General features: G+C 36.7%; 1 protein-coding gene across 2 annotated transcripts in view; it reads right to left on the reverse strand.

The window, feature by feature from the left end:
- KPNA4 (karyopherin subunit alpha 4) overlaps window positions 1–21,650 on the reverse strand; it is a 73,456-nt gene that overhangs the window by 33,686 nt on the left and 18,120 nt on the right. For both annotated transcript variants that reach the window (XM_058426462.1, XM_032173923.2), the window contains exons 2-8: window positions 10,555–10,599; window positions 9,584–9,673; window positions 9,437–9,466; window positions 9,288–9,340; window positions 5,241–5,336; window positions 4,632–4,717; window positions 1,734–1,820 (exon numbers count right to left, since the gene is read on the reverse strand). In XM_058426462.1, coding sequence (XP_058282445.1) covers window positions 1,734–1,820; window positions 4,632–4,717; window positions 5,241–5,336; window positions 9,288–9,340; window positions 9,437–9,466; window positions 9,584–9,673; window positions 10,555–10,599 — 487 coding nt within the window. The remainder of the gene's footprint in view (window positions 1–1,733; window positions 1,821–4,631; window positions 4,718–5,240; window positions 5,337–9,287; window positions 9,341–9,436; window positions 9,467–9,583; window positions 9,674–10,554; window positions 10,600–21,650) is intronic.

The following is a 21,650-nucleotide window of genomic DNA, read 5'->3' on the forward strand; positions in this document are numbered from 1 at the left end:
TCAGTTTTAGACAATAACAAGCAGGCTCACATTCAAGGTTTCTGAGCCAAGAGAGGCAACATAAGGTGATAAGGTATTCTTTTGCACATTATTCCCATCTTCAGCATTTTGCTGCTCACTTAATTAAACTGCTGCTTTTAACTTCGCTCTCAACGATACTCTCGGTTTAACAAACTTTCATGTGATAAAAAAGATGTATCAAGAAAATATTTGTTGAATTTGTACTTATGATCCCGTATCAGAGCATCAAGGTTATGAACTATAAATTACTCTATACACTTAGAAAACTAAGTCAGAAAAAAAGGGTGAACCAGTGCTAGAATAGTGGTTCTCAATGTGATTATTGGGCTCTAGCTCAGGCCTCCTGAAGCAGAAACTCTATGGGTCTGGAATTCTGTGTTTTAACAAGCACCCCATGTAGTTCTGATGGCATGCTAAGGTTTGAGAACCACTGCTGCAGAGAGCTGCCAAATTTAATTTCTGTATCTAAAGCATCACTGCAGTTTCTAATATGAAGCCATGTTGAAATGTTACCATAAGTGAAAGCACCTTCCCTTGCACTATAATATCTGGAGATAAAATGTTTGTTCTTTTTGCATCTTTATATTCATGTTAATTATGGAATGTCACTGGAATAAAAAAATGAAAGATCAAGATGCTGCATAATGGCTCTAAATCTAACATTTGGTATAAAAGCAAAAGAGTGAGGGACTCTGGATATAGAAACAATAGCATTCCTAATAGTATAAACCCAATGTCAAGAACGGTTTACAGAGAAATTCTCCCTTAAAAACTCATAACCACTCTTTACTTTCATGTTGGCCCTGTATAGGGGCAACAAAGAGAAGGCATATCAAAGCAACAATGATTATTTCCATGGAAGAAAAAAGAATTTGGCAAAAATAATCTTTAGAATCATTCTCTTTCACTAGATTAGCAAGACCCCTACAAACAGTACCTCAGCCCCCACTCATAACTGTTAGGTCTCTGAGCTATACTGGGGCACAACACAATTCAGAATTTTTCCATCCTTTACTGGAGAATAGTTCTCTGAATTTTTGAGTTTAGGCTCTAGTTAAAAAAACAAATCCTTGAAATATTTGAATTGTCTTTATTTTCCTTACAATTATTTATCAGAGAGAACCTGAAAGTTATGGTAATCACAGTGTTAAATATTTAACTAGACTGTCAAAAGGCTATGGTTATCTCTTGTTGATTAATGGTGACAGGAAATAATATTACTATATTTTATACATTGCTAAATTCTAATGTACTAAAGCCTGCAAGAGAGAAAAAATTTCACTTTAGACTCTTCTCAGAACTGTCATTATGGAGAAAAATTATTGGTTTAAGTTTTGCCTTTTTTCTTGTTCCTTTCTTTGATGGAGAAAGCTGAGAAATAAAAATGGACCCCACTGATCAACATGGGGATTAGGGGAAGAAAAAATGGATCCTAGCATGAGACAGAAGGTCTAAATTGTATACATCTTGCATAATTATTCAAATAATTAAGAGCTGACTATATACCAAAAACAATGGTATCTTAAGCAACAAAAATTCTATTTACTATGACTTTATGCTTTTACAGTAATACAGTTCAAATTTCTGTAAGCTATTTCACAAAAACTAGTACTGAAGGCAAACTGTTTTCCCTTTTGGATTACTAGTAGCTATTTTTATTACTTAGTATATGATAACAATTTTTGGACTAGTATTACAAGTTTTATACAAACCTATGATATTTCCCAATGCCCACACTGCTTGCTCACAGACATTCTGATGGGGCGAATGGAGAAGCCTCAGGAAAAGTGGCACAGCATCTGATGGAAGAAAAAATAACAATACTTAAGGCTGAAGATACCATAAACCAAAAATCAATCTTTTTTTTTTTTTTGCTGAGACCTCAAAAAAAAAGGGAACCTATAAAAATATACTTAAAATATAGCCTCATTAAATGAATTTTATTGGAATAGCATTATTGGAAGAATTTTGACCAGCGACTATTTACTCAGTATCAAAATGAGTTATCCAGACAAATGTTAAATTAGGCTTGTGAAATTTCATTAACAACTAAACCTGGAATTAATTTCAAGATTAATTCCTTATAGATTAGGTATTATCTCTAATTTGAAAAAAAAAAAGTACATTATTGAAGTAACTTTTTTTTTTTTTGAGACGGAGTCTCACTCTGCCATCCAGGCTGGAGGGAAGCGGTGGAATCTTGGCTCACTGCAACCTCTGCCTCCCAAGCTTCAGTGATTCTCCTGCCTCACCCTCCCAAGTAGCTAGGACTGTAGGTGTTAGCCACCACGCCTGGCTAATTTTTGTATTTTTAGTAGAGACAAGGTTTCACCATATTGGCCAGGCTGGTCTCAAACTCATGACCTCAAGTGATCTGCCTGCCTTGGCCTCCCAAAGTGCTGGGATTACAGGCATGAGCCATTGCACCCGGCCTGAAGTAACTTTTGAACACAAATTTATGTTAACAACATGTGGGTCTTTAAGACAGGCCAGTGATTGTGGGCCATGTGGGATCTTCCGAATCAGAAAGTAATTCTGTTACTCAACAGGATGGGAAACAGAGATAGGTCTGTATCTGAACAAAATACTTTACTCAACAAATGATTCTTCTTCTTTCCTTCTGATACTACTTTAAAAAGCACTATTTAAGTATATGTAGCTCAATCATGCTTGTAATATAATAAAAGGTAATTCACTTATGGGTTTGTTTTTGAGATAGTGCCTCACTCTGCTGCCCAGACTGGAGTTCAGTGGTGCCACCACAGGTCTCACTGCAGCCTTGACCTCCCCTGGCTTAAGTGATCCTCCTACCTCAGCCTCCTGGGTTGTTGGGACTACAGGTGCATGCCACCAAGCCTGGCTAATTTTTTTTTCCCGCATTTTGCAGAGATGGGGTTTTACCATGTTGCCCAGGCTGGTCTCTAGCTCCTGGACTCCAGTGATCTGCTTGCTTCAGCCTCCCTAAGTGCTAGAATTACTGGCATAAGCCACCATGCCCAACCTCATTTATTTATTTATTTATTTATTATTTTTGGTATATTAAAGCAGACTAGCAGGGTCAAAAAAAATTCTAAGCCTCTTTCTAATTTTTAGAGAACATACATAACAGAAAGGAAAAAGTGTGAGAGGGAATAAAACATTGTTATGAAACCAAAAATTTACCTAACAGTCAGCTATACAAAACCAAAAAACCACAATAAAAACCACCTGAACCCAAAACTAAACCAGTTTTAACAGGATGTGAGGTAATTATCTTTTCTAAGTAATATTACAACACAAGTGTCTACAGTAAAATGATTATTTAGATAACATCTTTGTTCCCCTTCAAAATGTACAAATTAGTGCTTACATTTTTAATAAGCTCAGAGAAGTATGCTGCTTCCATATTTAAAGAGGATTTTAAAAGTATCTTCTTTAAAATTATTAATTTCTTTGGTAGAAGAATCAAATACTATTCATGAAGACAATACACTCGTGTTCTTACTTCCAATAGTAATTTTCCACTTACATTTCTTGAAACAAAAAAAAGCAATCCTATTATAATAACAATGAAAAAAATATTCAAGCCATTCTTTCAACTAGGACTACTTTATAGAAGATTTCTTTAAAATATACGATATGGCCGGGCACGGTGGCTCACGCCTGTAATCCCAGCACTTTGGGAGGCCGAGGCAGGCGGATCATGAGGCCAGGAGATCGAGACCGAGACTATCCTGGCTAACACAGTGAAACCCTGTCTCTACTAAAAATACAACAAACTAGCCGGGCATGGTGGTGGGTGCCTGTAGCCCCACCTACTTGGGAGACGAGGCAGGAGAATGGCATGAACCCAAGAGGTGGAGCTTGCAGTGAGCCGAGATCGCACCACTGCACTCCAGCCTGGGCGACAGAGTGAGACTCCATCTCAACAAAAAAAAAAAAAAAAAAAGAGAAAAATCTCATTAAGAGAGGCTGAGGCCAGGTGCGGTGGCTCATGCCTATAATCCCAGCACACTGGGAGGCCAAAGCAGGTTGATCACTTGAGCCCAGAGTTAGAGACCAGCCTGGGCAACATGGTGAAACCCTGTCTCTACAAAAAACACAAAAATTAGCTAGGCACAGTGGCACATGCCTATAGTCCCAGCTACTTGGTGAACTGATGCGGAAGGGTCTCTTGAGCCCGGGAGGCCGAGGCTACAGTGAGCTGAGATTGTGCCATTGTATTCTAGCCTGGGCAAAAGAGTAAGATCTTGTCTGAGAAAGAAAAACAACAACAACAAAAAAACAAAAACAAAAAAGAGAGGCTGAGAGGCAATGTGGCAACAGGAAAAACTCCTTTATTTCTACTGATGTCCTATAAATAAAGTGTAACAATAATAATGTAATCTGCTACTAAAATTAGGAAATGTTCTCATATTTAGGAAGGAATCAAGTGAATTTTTGGAAATACAAAAAACATCAGTTACCAGAATAAGAAGATTAAAGTAACATACTTAAGTTGACCTATTTCAATAACTACGTAGTAGCTATTATTTTAAAATTTAAATTGTATAGTCTTTTGGGAAAATCACTATTTTTTACTGACTTCTTTTAAAAAAAATCACAATTATGTTTATTAATAACCAACTTACTGGACTGAACTACTGCTTGAGTTTGTTCAGAAGTTCCAGATGCAATGTTTGTCAAAGCCCATGCAGCTTCAAACTGTAAAGAAGGACTACAAAAAAAAACAAGTATTTTTAAACAGCAGGGATTTTTACATTGGGCCAAATATCTAACCATTCTTCCTTCTACCATTTGAAATGCATTAAATATTTTGTTTCAAAAGTTATCTATCCATCCAGAATATTTTTTTTAACTCTCAACAACTGTTTAAAACATCTCTTCAGTATAAAAACCACACAACCTCCTCCAGGATCCTTATATTTAGTAAGAAATCTTTTTTAAGATACTTGCATACTACTCCCCAAACAGTTTTCTCAAGTACCTATCTGGTCAAACTAGTTCTTGCCAATTTTCAAAGCTTAAAAGTTAAATTTATCATTCTCAAGTTCCTTTTTGGCTACTACCTTCATCTCTTGGTGTTAACAAAACTTGCACTGCTTTTCACTTTGACTTTTCAACTCCATCCCATAGCCCTTTTCTTCTTTCTTTAAAGATCAAACTAATTACTAGAGAGTCTTGTCTTCTCCAAAGGATACATTATAAATTAAAAAAAGAAAAACAAATAATGTACTCACTTGTCATCTCTTTCAAGACAATGGACTAAAATGGGCAATATTCCGGATTTTATTAAGTCATCAATTGGTGGATTTCGATCACTGGACAAAAGCTTCCTGTAAGAGATAAAAACACTCTTGTGAAACTTAATAACATACAATATTATGATTAAATTTAAATTCATATTTGACAAATATTAACATAAATCTGAATATTTGGTACAAGTGCCTTCTCTGAAACTAACAATTTATATAATGCAACCTTTTCTCTAAATTTATAAAAAGATATACAAATTAAATTTATAGAGATGACAAATAATTAGAAAAATAAGAAGGTAGATATGAACCACTTTACTACCTTTTTTTTTTTTGAGATGGAGTCTCACTTTGTTGCCCAGGCTGGAGTGCAGTGGCACAGTCTTGGCTCACTGCAAGCTCTGCCTTCTAGGTTCCAGTGATTCTCCTGCCTCAGTCTCCCGAGTAGCTGCGATTACAGGCGTGTGCCACCACACCCAGCTATTTTTGTATTTTTAGTAGAGACGGAGTTTCATCATGTTTGCCAGGCTGGTCTTGAACTCCTGACCTCAGGTGATCCACCTGTCTTGGCCTCCCAAAGTGCTGGGATTACCGGCGTGAGCCACGGAGCCTGGCTACTTTACTACTTTTAATGGTACAACAATATTATTCCCTCAATAAAGTCCTGATTGTGACTTATGAAAAGAAAACTAATTTTTAAAAAATATATGTTACTTTTGGACATAATTTTGAGTTCAGAGAAAAAAATGGGCAGATTTCTTCAACATAGCATTTATCTTGCTAAGAAAGGAATTAAGAGGTCACCAAAATATCCAAAATTATTCACACTAGGTCACAATAGAGTCAAATGACAAAAGCAGGTAGTCTGCTGAAATATGTTATAGCTGATATTAGTCCCTAATTCTTCATTCTACTTTGCACACCAAATTAAAGGCCATAAAAGTTCAACAACATTTTCATCTCAGCAACTAAAGAGAAATGGAATAAGCACAGCAACTGACAGGAAAACAGCCAGAGAGATGCTAGAGAATCTGAGGTAAAAAAGACAGACACATCACTGCTCTCATGGAGCTTATAAGATAAAAACAAAACCTACTGCCTATTTTCACATGTGGGAGACTACAGGTTTAGCTGATAAGTCCTCAGTGTGGCCTAATCATATCTTTACCCACTGGAACACCCTGTATTACTATATAAAATCAATGTTTATGAAAGCTTATAAACATTTCCCTATATAAACTATGTGATGGCTGCTTATTTACTACCTTTATCAATGTAAACTCCTTGACCTAGCTTTAAACTACTTCACAAGTTGGCTCCATCTTATAACTAATCTTATTCTCTGTAACTAAACAATAGGTTAGTTGTCTGTCACATCATTTCAACTGAAGTAAGACTGAACCTATCCTAAACCCCTCACTTGAAATGCCCGGTCTTCTATGTATTCAAACTCTATTCAAAGTCCATTTCAAGTTCTATGTTTTACATACACCATCTTTGAATTTCAAGAGGATTTATACAGCATAGCCCTACGTTTGGTGTTATCACTACTTTGTTTTTGAGACAGGGTCTCAGTCTGTCACTCAAGCTGGAGTGCAGTGGTGCCACCTCGGCTCACTACAACCTCTGCTTCCCAGGTTCGAGCAATTCTCCCACCTCAGCCTCCCAAGTAGCTGGGATTACAGGCATGCGACACTACACCCAGCCAACTTTTATATTTTTAGTAGAGATGGGGGTTTCACCATGCTGGCCAGGCTGGTCTCAAACTCCTGACCTCAAGTGATCCCCGGCCTCGGCCTCCCAAACTGCTGGGATTACAGGCATAAGCCACTGCGCCCAGCCCCCTATTTTTTAAAATACAGTTTTGCCTTTCCAATTAGCTTATAAAGTTCTTAAGGAGAAAGAATTATACCACATGCTATTTCCTCAACACATGGCACAGGGCTTAGCATTAAGTGGAAATTAAAAAAAAAAAAAAAACCACTTCGAAGAAGTCTTAACCTAGCCTTCTCAAACAAGGTTTCATGAGATCAAGGGTCAAAATTTAATTAAAAAAAACTTTTTTACACTTCACTGAGGATATTTTAGAACAGAAATGGCTTTTATTCTTTACATAATGGTGAATAATATAATTTTTACAAAATATAATATAAAACCAGTTTGGTGCCACTGTCTTGATTTGTATTAAGGAGCCCGCAATTTTACTCACAGTTGCTTTGCAATAACAGTGTAAACATTAACATAGTGAAAAAAAGGCAAATAAAGTCTTAGAATTATTATGAAAATCAGTTTGCTCTTGCATACCCATGAAATTGTCTTGGAATCTTCCAGTGATCCATAGATCATACTTTGAAAACTTCTTAGGGTACACTGGGCTTTAACATTCTTGCAGATCACATGTTGAGAAGAACTGTCCCAAAACTATCCAATATTCACCTCTCACAGTGGTGAGCATAATCAATTTCTTAATCATTCTTCCTATAAACATTAATTTGCTATTTTGACATGTGAATGGTTCTGAGATTTTTCTGCCTACATAAAGAATTCCTCTCTAAGAAGTTCTTTTACCTCTGGTACACAATACTGTAATTTTATAATTTCCCTATCAGTTCCAAGTTATTTAAGGTGGATAAACAAATACTGGAAAAGTCTAATAAATATAAAACAGATTCGTGCAGCACTGGATAAGGTATTGGATAGACCTACAAACTTTTTCCACTTTCCAATTCTGTAACTAGGATCAGTTTCTTACTTGTCTCTTTCCTACTGATAAACTCAACATAGGGTGTTATTCTTATATTCATAAATATACAAAGCAACCACTAAATTGCATTATGATACAACCATGTCTTCCCCAACCTATGTAATACAAAGGTCTCAGTAATAGATTTTTCTGCCTCTTCCCTTAAAATATGAGAGCATAGGTTTCACAATGGAAATGTGCAAAACAGGCAGGGCACGGTGGTTCACACCTGTAATCCCAGCACTTTGGGAGGCTGAGGCAGGTGGATCACAAGGTCATGAGTGCAAGACCAGCCTGGCCAAGATGGTGAAACCCTGTCTCTACTAAAAATACAAAAATTAGCCAGGTGTGGTGGCGGGCACCTGTAATCCCAGCTACTTGGGAGGCTGAGGCAGAGAACTGCTTGAACCCAGGAGGCAAAGGTTGCAGTGAGCCGAGATTGCGTCACTGGACTCCAGCCTGGGCGACAGAGCAAGACTCCATCTCAGAAAAAAAAAAAAAAGAAATGTTCAAACAACTTGGTGCTTCCTACCTGGAAAGACACTGGGAGTGTATGCAGTCATTAATCTCTTTTTTTTTTTTTTTTTTTGAGACAGAGTTATGATTCTCCTGTCTCAGCCTCCCGAGTAGCTGGAATTACAGGTGCCTGCCACCATGCTCGGCTAATTTTTGTATTGTTAGTAGACACGGGGTTTCAGTATGTTGGCCAGGCTGGTCTCGAACTCCTGACCTCATGATCTGCCCACCTCAGCCTCCCAAAGCACTGGGATTACAGGCGTGAGCCACCTCGCCCAGCCGTCATTAATCTTAATCTACATCTACTTGTCTATGTACATTGACATAGTAAGATTATAATTCTGGATTTATTGTTTGATCAATATGAGGATTGTGAGAAGAATTAAGATACCTGGTAAGGATCTGAAGAATCAGACTTTATAAAATTAAACCTATTCATTAGTAAAAGGTAAAGCTTTATAAACAATGTTTTTCTCTTACTCTATGGCATTAATTTGTTAAATCAACTTTCCCTGGCATCTGTATGCATTATGTATATTAAAGCTTCAGTGTACACACTTTCAACTAAAAATAAAAATTGTTAAAAAAACTGTCACCAATTTTAATACTCTAAACCAGAGAATTAAAAAAAAATAAATTTAGTTGATCTATTACTATTTACTATTGTCATCAAAGTTAAATGTGATTAACAGGGACTACTCCATAGTAAAAATTCAAAATAGAACCCCTTTGTAAGGTGTAAAATCTAAACATGTCTTCGAAATTCAACTTACCTAGCAGCTTGAACTGCACTTAACTGAATTCCTTGGTTATCACTTGAAGCATTCTATAAAAAATAAAATAATTTATGATGTAAATATGTAACGATTAGCTGTTGAGGACAAGAAATGCAAATGAAGAGAGGGAAAAAAATCCAACTTACTTGAACAATAGCTTCTAGAGAGGTATTTTGCTGGGAAAAAAGTTAAAGAGAAAACTCAGTTAAAAAGTCACCTTAAAATTCTTTTATTAATGTAAAATCTTTCACTGGTACTTATAAGTTACCAGAATAACAATAACAATAACTTACCACTCTATAATCACCATCTATATCAGAGTCTTCACAGATATCTTCATGTGGTACATTCCTTCTCTTTAAGAGATGTTCATCTCTTTTATTCTTAAAAAAAAAAAAAAATCAAACAGAGAATTTGAGTTAAAAAGAAAACCTGAATACTTTCATACAAAGCTCAGGCAATCCTGTGCCTAAAAACTGAAATATGAAGTGCCGTTTAAAAGTAAAATTCAAATGTAAAAATTAAACCAAACTGTGAATTTACCACTCACGCAACACTAATTTGAGTCCCAATTCCCAAATATTACATTTTTAATGAACCGTGAACTATGTAAAAACAAACAAAACAAAACAAAAGCAAGTTTGACTAAAAAATATAGTGTACAGTTTAAGCCAGAACCAAACACAAATATTTATTTAAAAGTACTAAACCATTTTATACATGATCTGGGAGCTCCTCTTTATCACCTAAAAGCAAAGTCAAAGCAGAAGTTGGGCAGTTCAAAGTTAGACAAAAACCAATAATGTCTTACAAAAATCAAGGGCCATTTCAACTTCACTTAAAATGCTTGGAGCAAATTTATAAATATATTCTCAACTATAATACTTAAAAGTTGAAGAAGTTTGCAATAAGTTCTTTTCAGGGATGTACTACTGCCCATTAATAGCAGAACTATTTAATACAACTGTATCTCAATGACTTATACTTTAAGTTCTTTATATCTGTTTTTGCATAATGAACAAGTTACAAGTTGTATCCTTTCAACTTCAGAAGCTTGTCAAATTTAGCCAAAATCTCTCCTTTTTCTAAAGAAAAATGCTTAGCAGTTGAGATTTTAAAAAGTTTAACTAAATTTAGTAAATAAAATTTAGTTATACAATAGGTTATATATTTTACATAAAAACATTATATTTGGCATCTTGTATATAATGCTATAATGTTGTTAGAATTATGCTTAGAAGTACCCAATATTAATCAGACTCACCTTCCTTAATTCAACTACAACTTCATTTCGTTGTCTTCTCATAGTCTACAAAAAAATTAAAGGAAAATATTTTTAAAATCACCTCAAATTCCATTATCCAGAGAAAACCACTATTAACATTTCAATATACACCTCTAATCTTTTCTTTTAGCCATGTGGATATAAAGTCAAATCTTACTCATGATAAAAATCATACTATGTAGCTGATTTTCAATCTTCATTTCCCATTCATATTGCAAAACATGAAAAATCTCTTTGAAATTATTAATAGATCTACAATATTGGCTATATCACAATTTAAAAAACTATAACATAAGGTTTATAAAAATACAGAGGTACAAAGAATAAAAGAGCCCATAATCTCACCTCTCATATGAACCGATGATATTACAAAAAATAACACATGTACAAGGTTAGTAAATTCAACTGTTTTTTAAAAAAAGCGAAAAAAAGCCAAAGGAGCCCTCCTGCTCACCCACAATTTCCTTATCTCATAGAAAACAGTTAGATTTACCATGATTCTGACACGTCTATCTATCCTGTTTTTTATCTTGTTTTGGTATACTTTGTTTATAGACCTTAGAGATATTCCATGGTGGTGTATAAAGACCTATTTCATTATTTTTCACGGCCACCCAATTATTCCATGACACACCGTGGCCATTCTTTTATTTTTAAACATATTTTTCTCATTTTTTAAGTTACTTACTACAGGGATGTGTGTTCACTGTAAAACATTCAAATGTTCAGAAACAATATAAGTTCAATCTGTTTTTACATACAGGTTCACCTTATTCTTTCTAATGACTGTGTATTACGTAGAGGTAACAACTCAGAAAGTCATACTAGATGTCTAATAAATATCACAAACTTAAATCCAAAACTGAACTTTTGATCTTTAACATACTCCACCCACCATCTCAGCAAATGGCAATTCCATCCTTGCAGCTGCAAAAACCAAAAACCTTGGAGCCATCCTTGATTATTTTTCTCTCACATTACATATTCAATTTGTCAGCAAATCCTGTTGGTTCAATCTTCAAGACATACAATCCAAACACATATCACCGCCTCCTCTGCTACTATTCTGGGCCAACTTACCATTATCTCTCAACTAGATAACTGCAAGTCTCCTAACATGTAGTCCTCCCGCTCTTACCCTCTATCTTCCTCCAGAGTCTATTATAATGACAGCAATCAGAGTAATCCTCATAGGGAGTCTTAATTTTTATGTGCCATGGACTCCTCTGGCAGTTTGGTATAATCAATGGATACCTTCTCAGACAGTGTTTTTAAATACAGACACACATTATTTTTATATATATAATATATATATATATAATATATATATATTTTTTTTAGTTACAAAGGAAACTATCTTGATACATAAATGTAAAAAAAAAGCTGTAAATATAAAAAACAGTGTAATGTAAGTGCTTCTTTATGATCACATTAAATGGGATCTAGCAGTGGGTCTAATAACTACTATAATTTCAAAGTAATGATGACCATAAATGCAACAACGAGGTGATTTTTATTGGTGGTAACAAAGTCACAGGTAATTCTAATATTACTATGGTTAACTGGCTACATTGAGTGAAGGAAATACTGCTTCAGTTATAAGTTAGTGAAAATAAAGATGTAATTTCTTCTAAATTCCAGGGGCCCTCCTGAATTCTACCCATAGACTCCAAGGAAGGAAAGGTTCGAGGACTCAGTGAAAAATATTTTGTAAAAAGTCAGATCATATCATCCTCCTGTTCAAAAATATCCAAAGATACTCACACGCTCCACTTCAGACTTAAAAGCCCAGTCTTTACAGTGGCTTACATCCAGTCAAATCTTCCCACCTCATTCCCTCCCCAAATACCATTGCTTGGACCTTAGCTCCTACCATTATCTTCATTCATTCTGCTGTACTCACACCAACTTTGCTATTTCTCGAACACACTGGAAAGTCTCTTGTAGCAAGGCCTTAACTAATACACTATACAGTAACTTCTCAGAAGATGGACTCCAGAGTCAAACTGCCTGGGTTCAACTTTTTTAGCCATACTACTTTCTAGCTCTCTGCACTTCAGTTTCCTTATCTATAAAATTGGGATAGTAAAAACACCCTCTTCACAGGACTGCTGTTAAGGATTAAATCAGCTAAAATATGTAAAGTACTTAAACTGTCCCTGGTACACAGCAGTGTATGTGTTAGCTTAGTATTACTGCTGCTGCTATTTCCTCAGTTGGGAATGCTCTTCCCCTACTACCTGCAGTGCTCAGTTCCTTATCTCTACGGGAGGCTTCTCCCTTCCTGACCATCTGCCAACTCTCCATTTGGGTACTTTCTCTCTCTCTCTCTCTTCCCTGCCTTATTTATCTCTATACCATTTATCACTTTCTAATATACTATGTAACTCTATTTGGTACAGATATAGATTTTTTAAAACACCAGGGGTCAATTTTAAAATAATAAAATAGGCTGCAAAATGAGTAAAAATAATTAGCTAAATACTACGGTGTTAACATCTATCTCATTTAATCATTACAGCCTTATGAGGTAAGAATAAAACAACCCTTTATTTCTTTTTAAAAATAAGAAAACTGAGGCTTAGAGAAGTTAGATTGCTTGTCCAAAGGTGGCTAGGATTACAACCCAGACAGGCGCACACAAAGCCACTTAACCACTAAGCCATATTGTTGTCCGCACTTCTCGAAGTCAAGAGTTCAAGTGAATTGGAGAGCCAATGGTTCACACTAAAGCAAAAGTACAATTACCAACGCAATGAGCTTTGCATAGTATCACAATATGAAATCAATAAGCAATTCTAATAACAAAAAACTATGACCTATGTCTCAGGCACAGAAAATAATATCTGTAGGATGCATTACTTAAGACTGTTCAACAAATAGATAAGGTAGACTTCTGAGGGACTGGGTATTTCCAGTCTAAGGAAAGTTTTTATTAGCAATCACTTCATCTAAAGTAGCAGGATTAAGGTATAATGGGCTTTAATTTCTTTTCATTAGAGCAAACTATTAAATAAATCCCAAACAACTACATACTGCGTATTTACATAAATGTTTTGTTTACTCCAAAAAATTTTCTCCCATTATATTACATCTTATTTACTAAATCTGGAGATTTACAAAAAATTTTCTTTTTTTGTTTTTGAGACGGAGCCTCACTTTGTCGCCCAGGCTGGAGTACAGTGACGGGATCTTGGCTCACTGCAACCTCCGCCTCCCGGGTTCAAGCAGTTCTTCTGCCTCAGCCTCCTGAGTAGCTGGGACTACAGGCACATGCCACCACGCCCGGCTAAGTTTTTGTGTTTTTAGTAGAGACGGGGTTTCACCGTGTTAGCCAGGCTGGTCTCGAACTCCTGACCTCACGATCCGCCCGCCTCGGCCTCCCAAAGTGCTGGGATTACAGGCGTGAGCCACCGCGCCTGACCCGAAAGATTTTTTTTTACTTGATTCTCATTTGTTACAACAAAGTCTGGAGGTTTTTTGATAATTTGAAACTATTAATAAAGTATTTATCAAACCAACTTAGCACTGTAGTAACAACATAAGACCAGGCTATTACCACTTTCACAGAAACTTTGCAAAATAAGAGATTTGACAATCCCTTTATTATAGAGCAAGAGTTTTCTTTTCCTCTCCAAGGCAGAGAATGAATGAACTGGTAGAAAGACACCCTATGCACCACAGCCTGGCAGCATTTAGGGATGTTTTTTACTCCAAACAATAGTTGTTCTTTGGGACCCCATGAAAGGGGTATATAAGACTTCTAAGCCTGTCCTTAAAGAGCAAGCTTTGTATACTACATGAAAATATATTAGTTGTAAATTCACATGACTTACACTGATGCAGTAAGCAGTGGTGTCAATTAGAATTCCAGAAAGCTGGCCAAAGGCTTATGTATAGGCCAAAGAACTATATAAAGGACAAAGACTGTAAGTGGGGGAGGTTGAGGACTGCTGCTGCTATTTCCTCAGAGGAGATGGGTAGAGGCAGATCACTCAGGTATTTTATATTTCTTTGCTTGTCAAACAGTTATAAAATTATAAATTCAGGCAAAAGGGGATAAGAAATTGACAAAAAATTTCAAACAAGTCAAAACAGAATGCTAGCTCTATTTAAAAGGAATGCAGTTTGTGTACTTAATGAGTATTTACTATGCATCCATCACTGTGTTGAGCACTAGGGATTAAACACTTTCCCTGCTTTAATGAGGTGTAGATTCTAGTATTTTCTTTCCACTTAATTGCTACTTAATTTCCAATTAGTGGCTACTTGATTCCTGCTAATTTTCAAGTCAGTTTTACCAACACATGGTTTTTCTTTAAAGCCCTAAAAATTGTTAATTTAAAATATGATATAGTAATTACTGCACAATTTTGGATATTTTAAATTTTCTTGAGCAAAGTTAGGATTTAGTTAGGACTCAATCTCACTAGAGAAAAAGGTTAAAGAAAATTCTTTCTAAATAATACAAAGATAAGAAATATAATGCCTTGATTTTATTTCACCCAGCCTGACTTTCATTGATACCTTAGGAAGGTTAATACTTAGGTAACAGCACTACCAAAAAAAAAAAAGAAAATAAGAATTAAAAAATTTGTACAGGCACAAGAGATCTTCTGTGTGGTGACTAGGATATATTCTAAAACTGAATTGTGATAATGGTTGCACAACTATGAAAATTTACTAAATATCATTGAATTCTACACTTAAAATTGATGAATTTTATGAGAGGTAATAAAGTGGTTTTTAAAAGTTATATACACACGCACGCACACACACACACACACACACACACACACACACACACACACACACGCCTTCCCTCCCCAACATGAGTTAACAGTATTACTAATTTAGAGCCTCCTGGAAAGCATTCATCAAACATTTATTAATCACCTATTTCCCAAGCATTAGAAATATAAAGATGGACCAGACACTGCATATCTATGCCCTTAAGGAGGTAGCACTCTTATGATACAGAAATATAATTTAGTAAAATAGTAATAAGGCCCAAACTTAGCAAACAGCAAGTGCCAAACACCATTCTAAACATGTTACTTGACTGTACTTATTTAATACATGTATTAATAACATGCACACAATGTACTCTGACAGTAAAGAAGGTAATTACTAAAGATAACATGTAAGCTTAATTTTCAAGACTTAACGGCAATCCATTTAGAGAAAGGCATTCCAGGTAGAAAATATAGCATGTACAAAAACAGAGATGAAAGATGGCCTATGGAAGATGGCATGTGTGGAATCTGCTGAAGAATATCAGAAGCCAGAAATGAACAGGTAGGCAAGGAGACAAATTAATCACATAACATAAAGCTAAGCTACACTTTCTAGAGAAAAGTGAGTTACTGGCGATTTCAACCCAAATTATCATCACAACCCAAACACATTTGGTAGGTAAAACAGTTGTTCAAACCGATTACATGGTGAACCAAAAGCTAAAATAGCATAAGTAGAAAAGTATGTTTTCCTATTTCTTATTTCTCTCTCTGCAGCAGCAGCCATCATGGTGCTTATTCATGCCTTTGTCAAATAGTATTTATGTTGGCAAACTGCATGTAATTAGCAAATAAATTACATTATGACAATAAAAGGGAAAATTTAAATGCCTAACGCTGTTCAATGCTTACTCAAGTGGGTCAATAATTAGTATCTCCTAAGGATAAAAACCCATATTACAATCCTTCATTTAGAAAAGTTCATTTAAGCAGTGAGTTTAGTTCAAATTTTCAACCTGTAGATTTATTTCTCAGAGGTAGCACTTATTAACACTAGTATTAAAGGCCTGAAGTTCTACTAGTGATGGGCAAAAGTCTTCTCAAGCAGAATCAAGTTCTTACCTCTTTAAGAAGTGATAAGATTAATGGACACTGAGCATAAGTGAAGAGGAGTCTGAAAATACATTGAGTGTAGGAGGTCAGACTTAATCTAGGCAAGCTATTGGAGAAATATTAAGAAATAATTCGTCTATAGATACCATACTTTAAAATGACCCATATCTAAACTGTAAGCATTGAAAATTTATTAGTCCGTAAATATAATTTTTAAAAATTGCCAAAATGTTAGAAACTGTTAGGTGTTAACTCCAAAGAAAAGGATTAGAATTTCACTATCTCTTCAACATTCAAACAATAGGAAAATGTATTAAATTAAAAAGTTATACATGGCCGGGCGCGGTGGCTCACGCCTGTAATCCCAGCACTTTGGGAGGCCGAGGCGGGCGGATCACGAGGTCAGGAGATCAAGACCATCCTGGCTAACACGGTGAAACCCCGTCTCTACTAAAAATACAAAAAATTAGCCGGGCGAGGTGGCAGGCGCCTGTAGTCCCAGCTACGCGGGAGGCTGAGGCAGGAGAATGGCGTGAACCCCGGGGGGCGGAGCCTGCAGTGAGCCGAGATCGCGCCACTGCACTCCAGCCTGGGTGAAAGAGCGAGACAAAAAAAAAAAAAAAAAAAAAAAAAAAAAAAAAGTTATACATGTCTATTTGGAAAAGTCACAAAATAAAGAAGGGAAAAATCTGAATTCCCAGAGTTCTCTATATTCTTCTACCTTTTGCACGAGGTTACATATGATAGAAGAGAAAATAAATGCATACATCTCCTCCCAGGATGGTTTCCTAGTATATGGTTATAATACTCTACCAGCATATGGCTACTAGTCCCAGCTCTACCTTTAATGAAATCACAGGCAAGTCACGACCTTTACGGGTATTAATTCCTTCACTTGTAAAGAGAATTCAATGGATTTCTGAGATCTTTTATGCCTCAAAAACTGTATCATTTTTTTCTCCTCTGAGACAGAATCTTACTCTGTCGCACACGCTGGAGTGCAGTGGCGCAACCTCAGCTCACTGTAACCTCAGCCTGCTGGGTTCAAGTGATCCTCCTGCCTGGAGTAGCTGGGACTACAGGTGTACACCACCAAGCCTGGCTAATTTTTGTATTTTTGGCAGAGATGGGTTTCACCATGTTGGCCAGGCTAGTCTCGAACTCCTGACCTCACGTGAATCACCTACCTTGGCCTCCCAAAGTGCTAGAATTACAAGTTTGAGCCACTATACCCAGCCAATTTTTTCAACTTTAGAAAACAATGTCAAAAAATATATAATTGTCATTTGTAGTTACTATGCATGGCAATGTAGTTTCTATGCTAAGAATCATGGAAAAGTCATAACTCAAAATTATAAACAATAAAGAGCTATTTTGTGGCTCTGGTACAGTTGCTTGGTGTTTTCATATCTTGCACTTCTCTTGCCTTAAGTTATGCAGTGATGCCAAAAGGACATGGGAATCCTTGACCTTTTTTTTTCCCCCAAGATGGAGTTTCACTCTTGTTGCCCAGGCTGCAGTGCAATGGCGCGATCTCAGCTCACTGCAACCTCCGCCTCCTGGGTTCAAGTGATTCTCTTGCCTCAGCCTCCCGAGTATCTGGGATTACAGGTGCCCGCCACCACGCCCAGTGTGGCGTGGTATTTTTAGTAGAGACAGGGTTTCATCACATTGGCCAGACTGGTCCTGAACTCCTGACCTCAGGTGATTCACCTGCCTCAGCCTCCCAAAGTGCTGGGATTACAGGCATGAGCCACTGTGCCCGGCCTCCTTGACCTTTCAATAGCTAGGTTTTGGTAGCAGAGACAATTACCAAACTGTGAGTGTGTGTTTGTGTATATGTGTGCACTGGCAAAGAGATGGTGTTCAACAGGAAAAGAAAAAAGGTTAGAAATGACCATAGGTTTGCTGAGACACATATAACCTTCTCAGGGATGGGAAACACTGCAAGATAAACTTTCAGAATCACTTATAGAAGGTGACTGAGGACAACCTATAAATAAATCTACTCTAGTAAACAAACACACATATAAGTTTTATATAAGCACAAAGGAAGGTACTCTAGGATTAATGAGTTATAAGGGAATTGATCAAATGCTACCAAGAATGATCACTTCTCTTCAAACTCTCTGCCAAGATCATGCCAGCTTGGGTGACAGAGAGAGACTTTGTCTCAAAAAACAAAAAACTTTGAATCCTTAACAGAAGAAATAAAATTTCACAAATTGTTTGAGTGACTTGAAGAAAACTCATGGGAAAAGACACTGGGAAAAATTACCGAAGAAGAATAAGAGAAGAAATGAGATATACCCAAATTAAGAAGGTCAATAGAACCCAAGCTTTTATATTACTGCTTGAAGGAATCTGATTTCTCTGCTGATTTGGTGCATTTTCAGATGAGAAAAAGTTTTTTTTTTTCCCATTTACAAAACAATACCAAATGTGTAAGCAAGAGAGATTGAGGAACATTTTCCTTCTATGTTATAAGAACATAATAAACTCAAACTCATGGTTTCCTTACGGAAAAATTTAAACAAATAGTATTATAGGATTTTGTAACTGAAGAGAATAGAAATCATTTAACCTATTTCATTTTATGGAGAAAGGAACTATGGCCCAGCGACTTCAAGAATACCAAAGCTTAGATATCCTGGATCCAGTCCAATATTCTTTACACTACATCACATTACTTTTTCATTCTCGGTCTGCTTCTGTTACATATTCCTTCAAATAAGCTATTTTTCCTTCTCTTTTTCTCTTCAGTGTTTACTTTAAAAATATTCTTTTTCTTTGTGAACTTATGTCAAAGACATTAAACTTAGCAACAGAAAAATCTTCATTGAAAGGTAAATTACTGAATTACTTTGCAAAAGCACTATTTTAAAAGCCCTCTAGTTATGTCCACATACTAAACAGATGTATGCATGTGCATAGGAAACCGTTCACCCAACACGTTTACTGACCACAAGTGTTCTGAGTGTTAAGGTGAAAACAGAACAAAATGACAAAATCTCTGTCTTCGTGGCATTTATTGCATTTTAGTGTGAGAGATTATAAAGTTAAAATGTATAGTGTTTCAGTGGTATTAGACAGAAAAATATAAAGCCAGGAAGGATATTTTTAAATAAAGACCTTGAGGCCGGGTGCGGTGGCTCACGCTTGTAATCCCAGCACTTTGGGAGGCCGAGGAGGGCAGATCACGAGGTCAGGAGATCGAGACCACGGTGAAACCCTGTCTCTACTAAAAATACAAAAAAATAGCCGGGCGTGGTGGCGGGCACCTGTAGTCCCAGCTACTCGGAGAGGCTGAGGCAGGAGAATGGCGTGAACCCGGGAGGCGGAGCTTGCAGTGAGCCGAGATTGCGCCACTGCACTCCAGCCTGGGTGACAGAGCGAGACTCCATCTCAAAAAAAAAAAGATCTTGAGAAGAGTGATCAAGCCAGGTGGATAGCTGACATGCAATGAACAAAGAGGGGTAGGAAATGGAGGCTAGCCACTGTACAGATTTTGGCATTTACTCTAAGTGAGCTAGGAAGCCACTGGGGGATGAGCAAAGGAGAGAGGAGAGACATGTTCTGATTTAAAAGAGAATTACTCCAGCTGCTGTGTTGGGAATGTACCACAAGTGCAGTAATCCCAGCAAGAGATAATATCTTGGACCAGAGTGGTCGCAGTGGGGATCATAAAACATGAGTCTGAATATATTTTGAAGACAGAACCTGCAAAATTTGCTAACAGACTGGATAGAACTGTCAAGGAGAGGAAACAATGATTTTATGGTTTTTGATCCAAACAACTGAAGGATGGAACTGCCATTTACTGAGATGGGGCAGGCTGACTGATTAGCAAGTTTTGGGAGGTAATATCACTTTTAGATCCAAGTTTAAGGTATTTATAATGCATCGAATGAGATGTCAAGTAGTCAGTTGAATCGAGTTCAAGAAAGAGGGTGAGACTAAAAATATCAATTTGCAAAGTTGTCAGCGTCCAAATATTTAAAACCAGATCACCAGATGAGATTACCTGCAAAATGAGCATAACCTGAGGCACCACAAAATAAGAGGTACAAGACTAAGAGAGAAATTAGTGAGATAGAAGGCAGTCAAGAATCTGTGCGAGGCCAGGTATGGAAGCTCACACCTGTAATTCCAGTACTTTGGGAGGCTAAGGCAGGTGGATCACTTGAGGTCAGGAGTTCAAGACCAGCCTGGGCAACATGGCGAAACCCTGACTCTACTATAAACACAAAAATTAGCTAGGTGTGCAGGTGTATGCCTGTAGTCCCAGCTACTTGGGAGGCTGAGGGAGGAGAATCGCTTGAACCCAGGAGGCGGAGGTTGCAGTGGGCTGAGATCGCACCACTGCACTCCAGCCTGGGTGACAGAGCAAGACTCCATCTCAAAAAAAAGAAGAATCTGTGCGAATATGGAACCAAGGGAAAATACTATTTTTTAAGGAACCACAATCAACTACATCCAGTGTTGGGGATAGGTCAAATAAGATGAGGATTACTAAACGTACATTTACTTTATAAACTAATACGGTTAATCACCAACCTTTGTTTGGATAAACAAAGGTTCCAATATCGCTCCCCACCCCTCATCTACTGAATTCTGGTCTGTTTCTGCTACCACTTATTCCCATCCCTGCACACTATTTAATATGCTTAAAATACCACTCAAGACTTAGAGCTTCTAACCCACGTCTCATTTATTGTGGTATAGTACTGAACTAAATACGTTACAAAACTAAAACTGAGCCCTGGTATCTACAAAACATTAAATTTTCTCAAAATGGAAACGAAACTCACTCTCCGGCCCTTCTTTGGTCTCTTAAGCCACACTGCAAAGTGATTCCCATTTCTGGTGATGTTTCCAGGATGAGCTTTTGACTAAATCTGTGTAAACTGACCATAATGGTTCCCTTCTACTAACTAGTCAGTGGAGTGTGTAGGCGACATGTGCAATCCCAAATTAACCAATTCTATAAGATGAATTTTAAAAGTCCAACTATGAAATGTCAAATATACAAAAAAATTTCATGACATCCAATGTATTAATGTTATCTTGTCATATTTGCTTTTTTGAAGAAATAAAAATTTTAAAAGTATTATGAATACTGCTAAAATCTCCCTCTATTTACAATCCTCTCCTCCCCTTATTTTTCTCTGCCAAATGCAACCATTTTCCTAATTAATTGCCTGATTAGATTCTCACGGGTGTTTT

Source organism: Hylobates moloch, unplaced genomic scaffold (assembly GCF_009828535.3).
Source record: "Hylobates moloch isolate HMO894 unplaced genomic scaffold, HMol_V3 SCAFFOLD_13, whole genome shotgun sequence".
In the NCBI taxonomy this organism is placed as follows: domain Eukaryota; kingdom Metazoa; phylum Chordata; class Mammalia; order Primates; family Hylobatidae; genus Hylobates; species Hylobates moloch.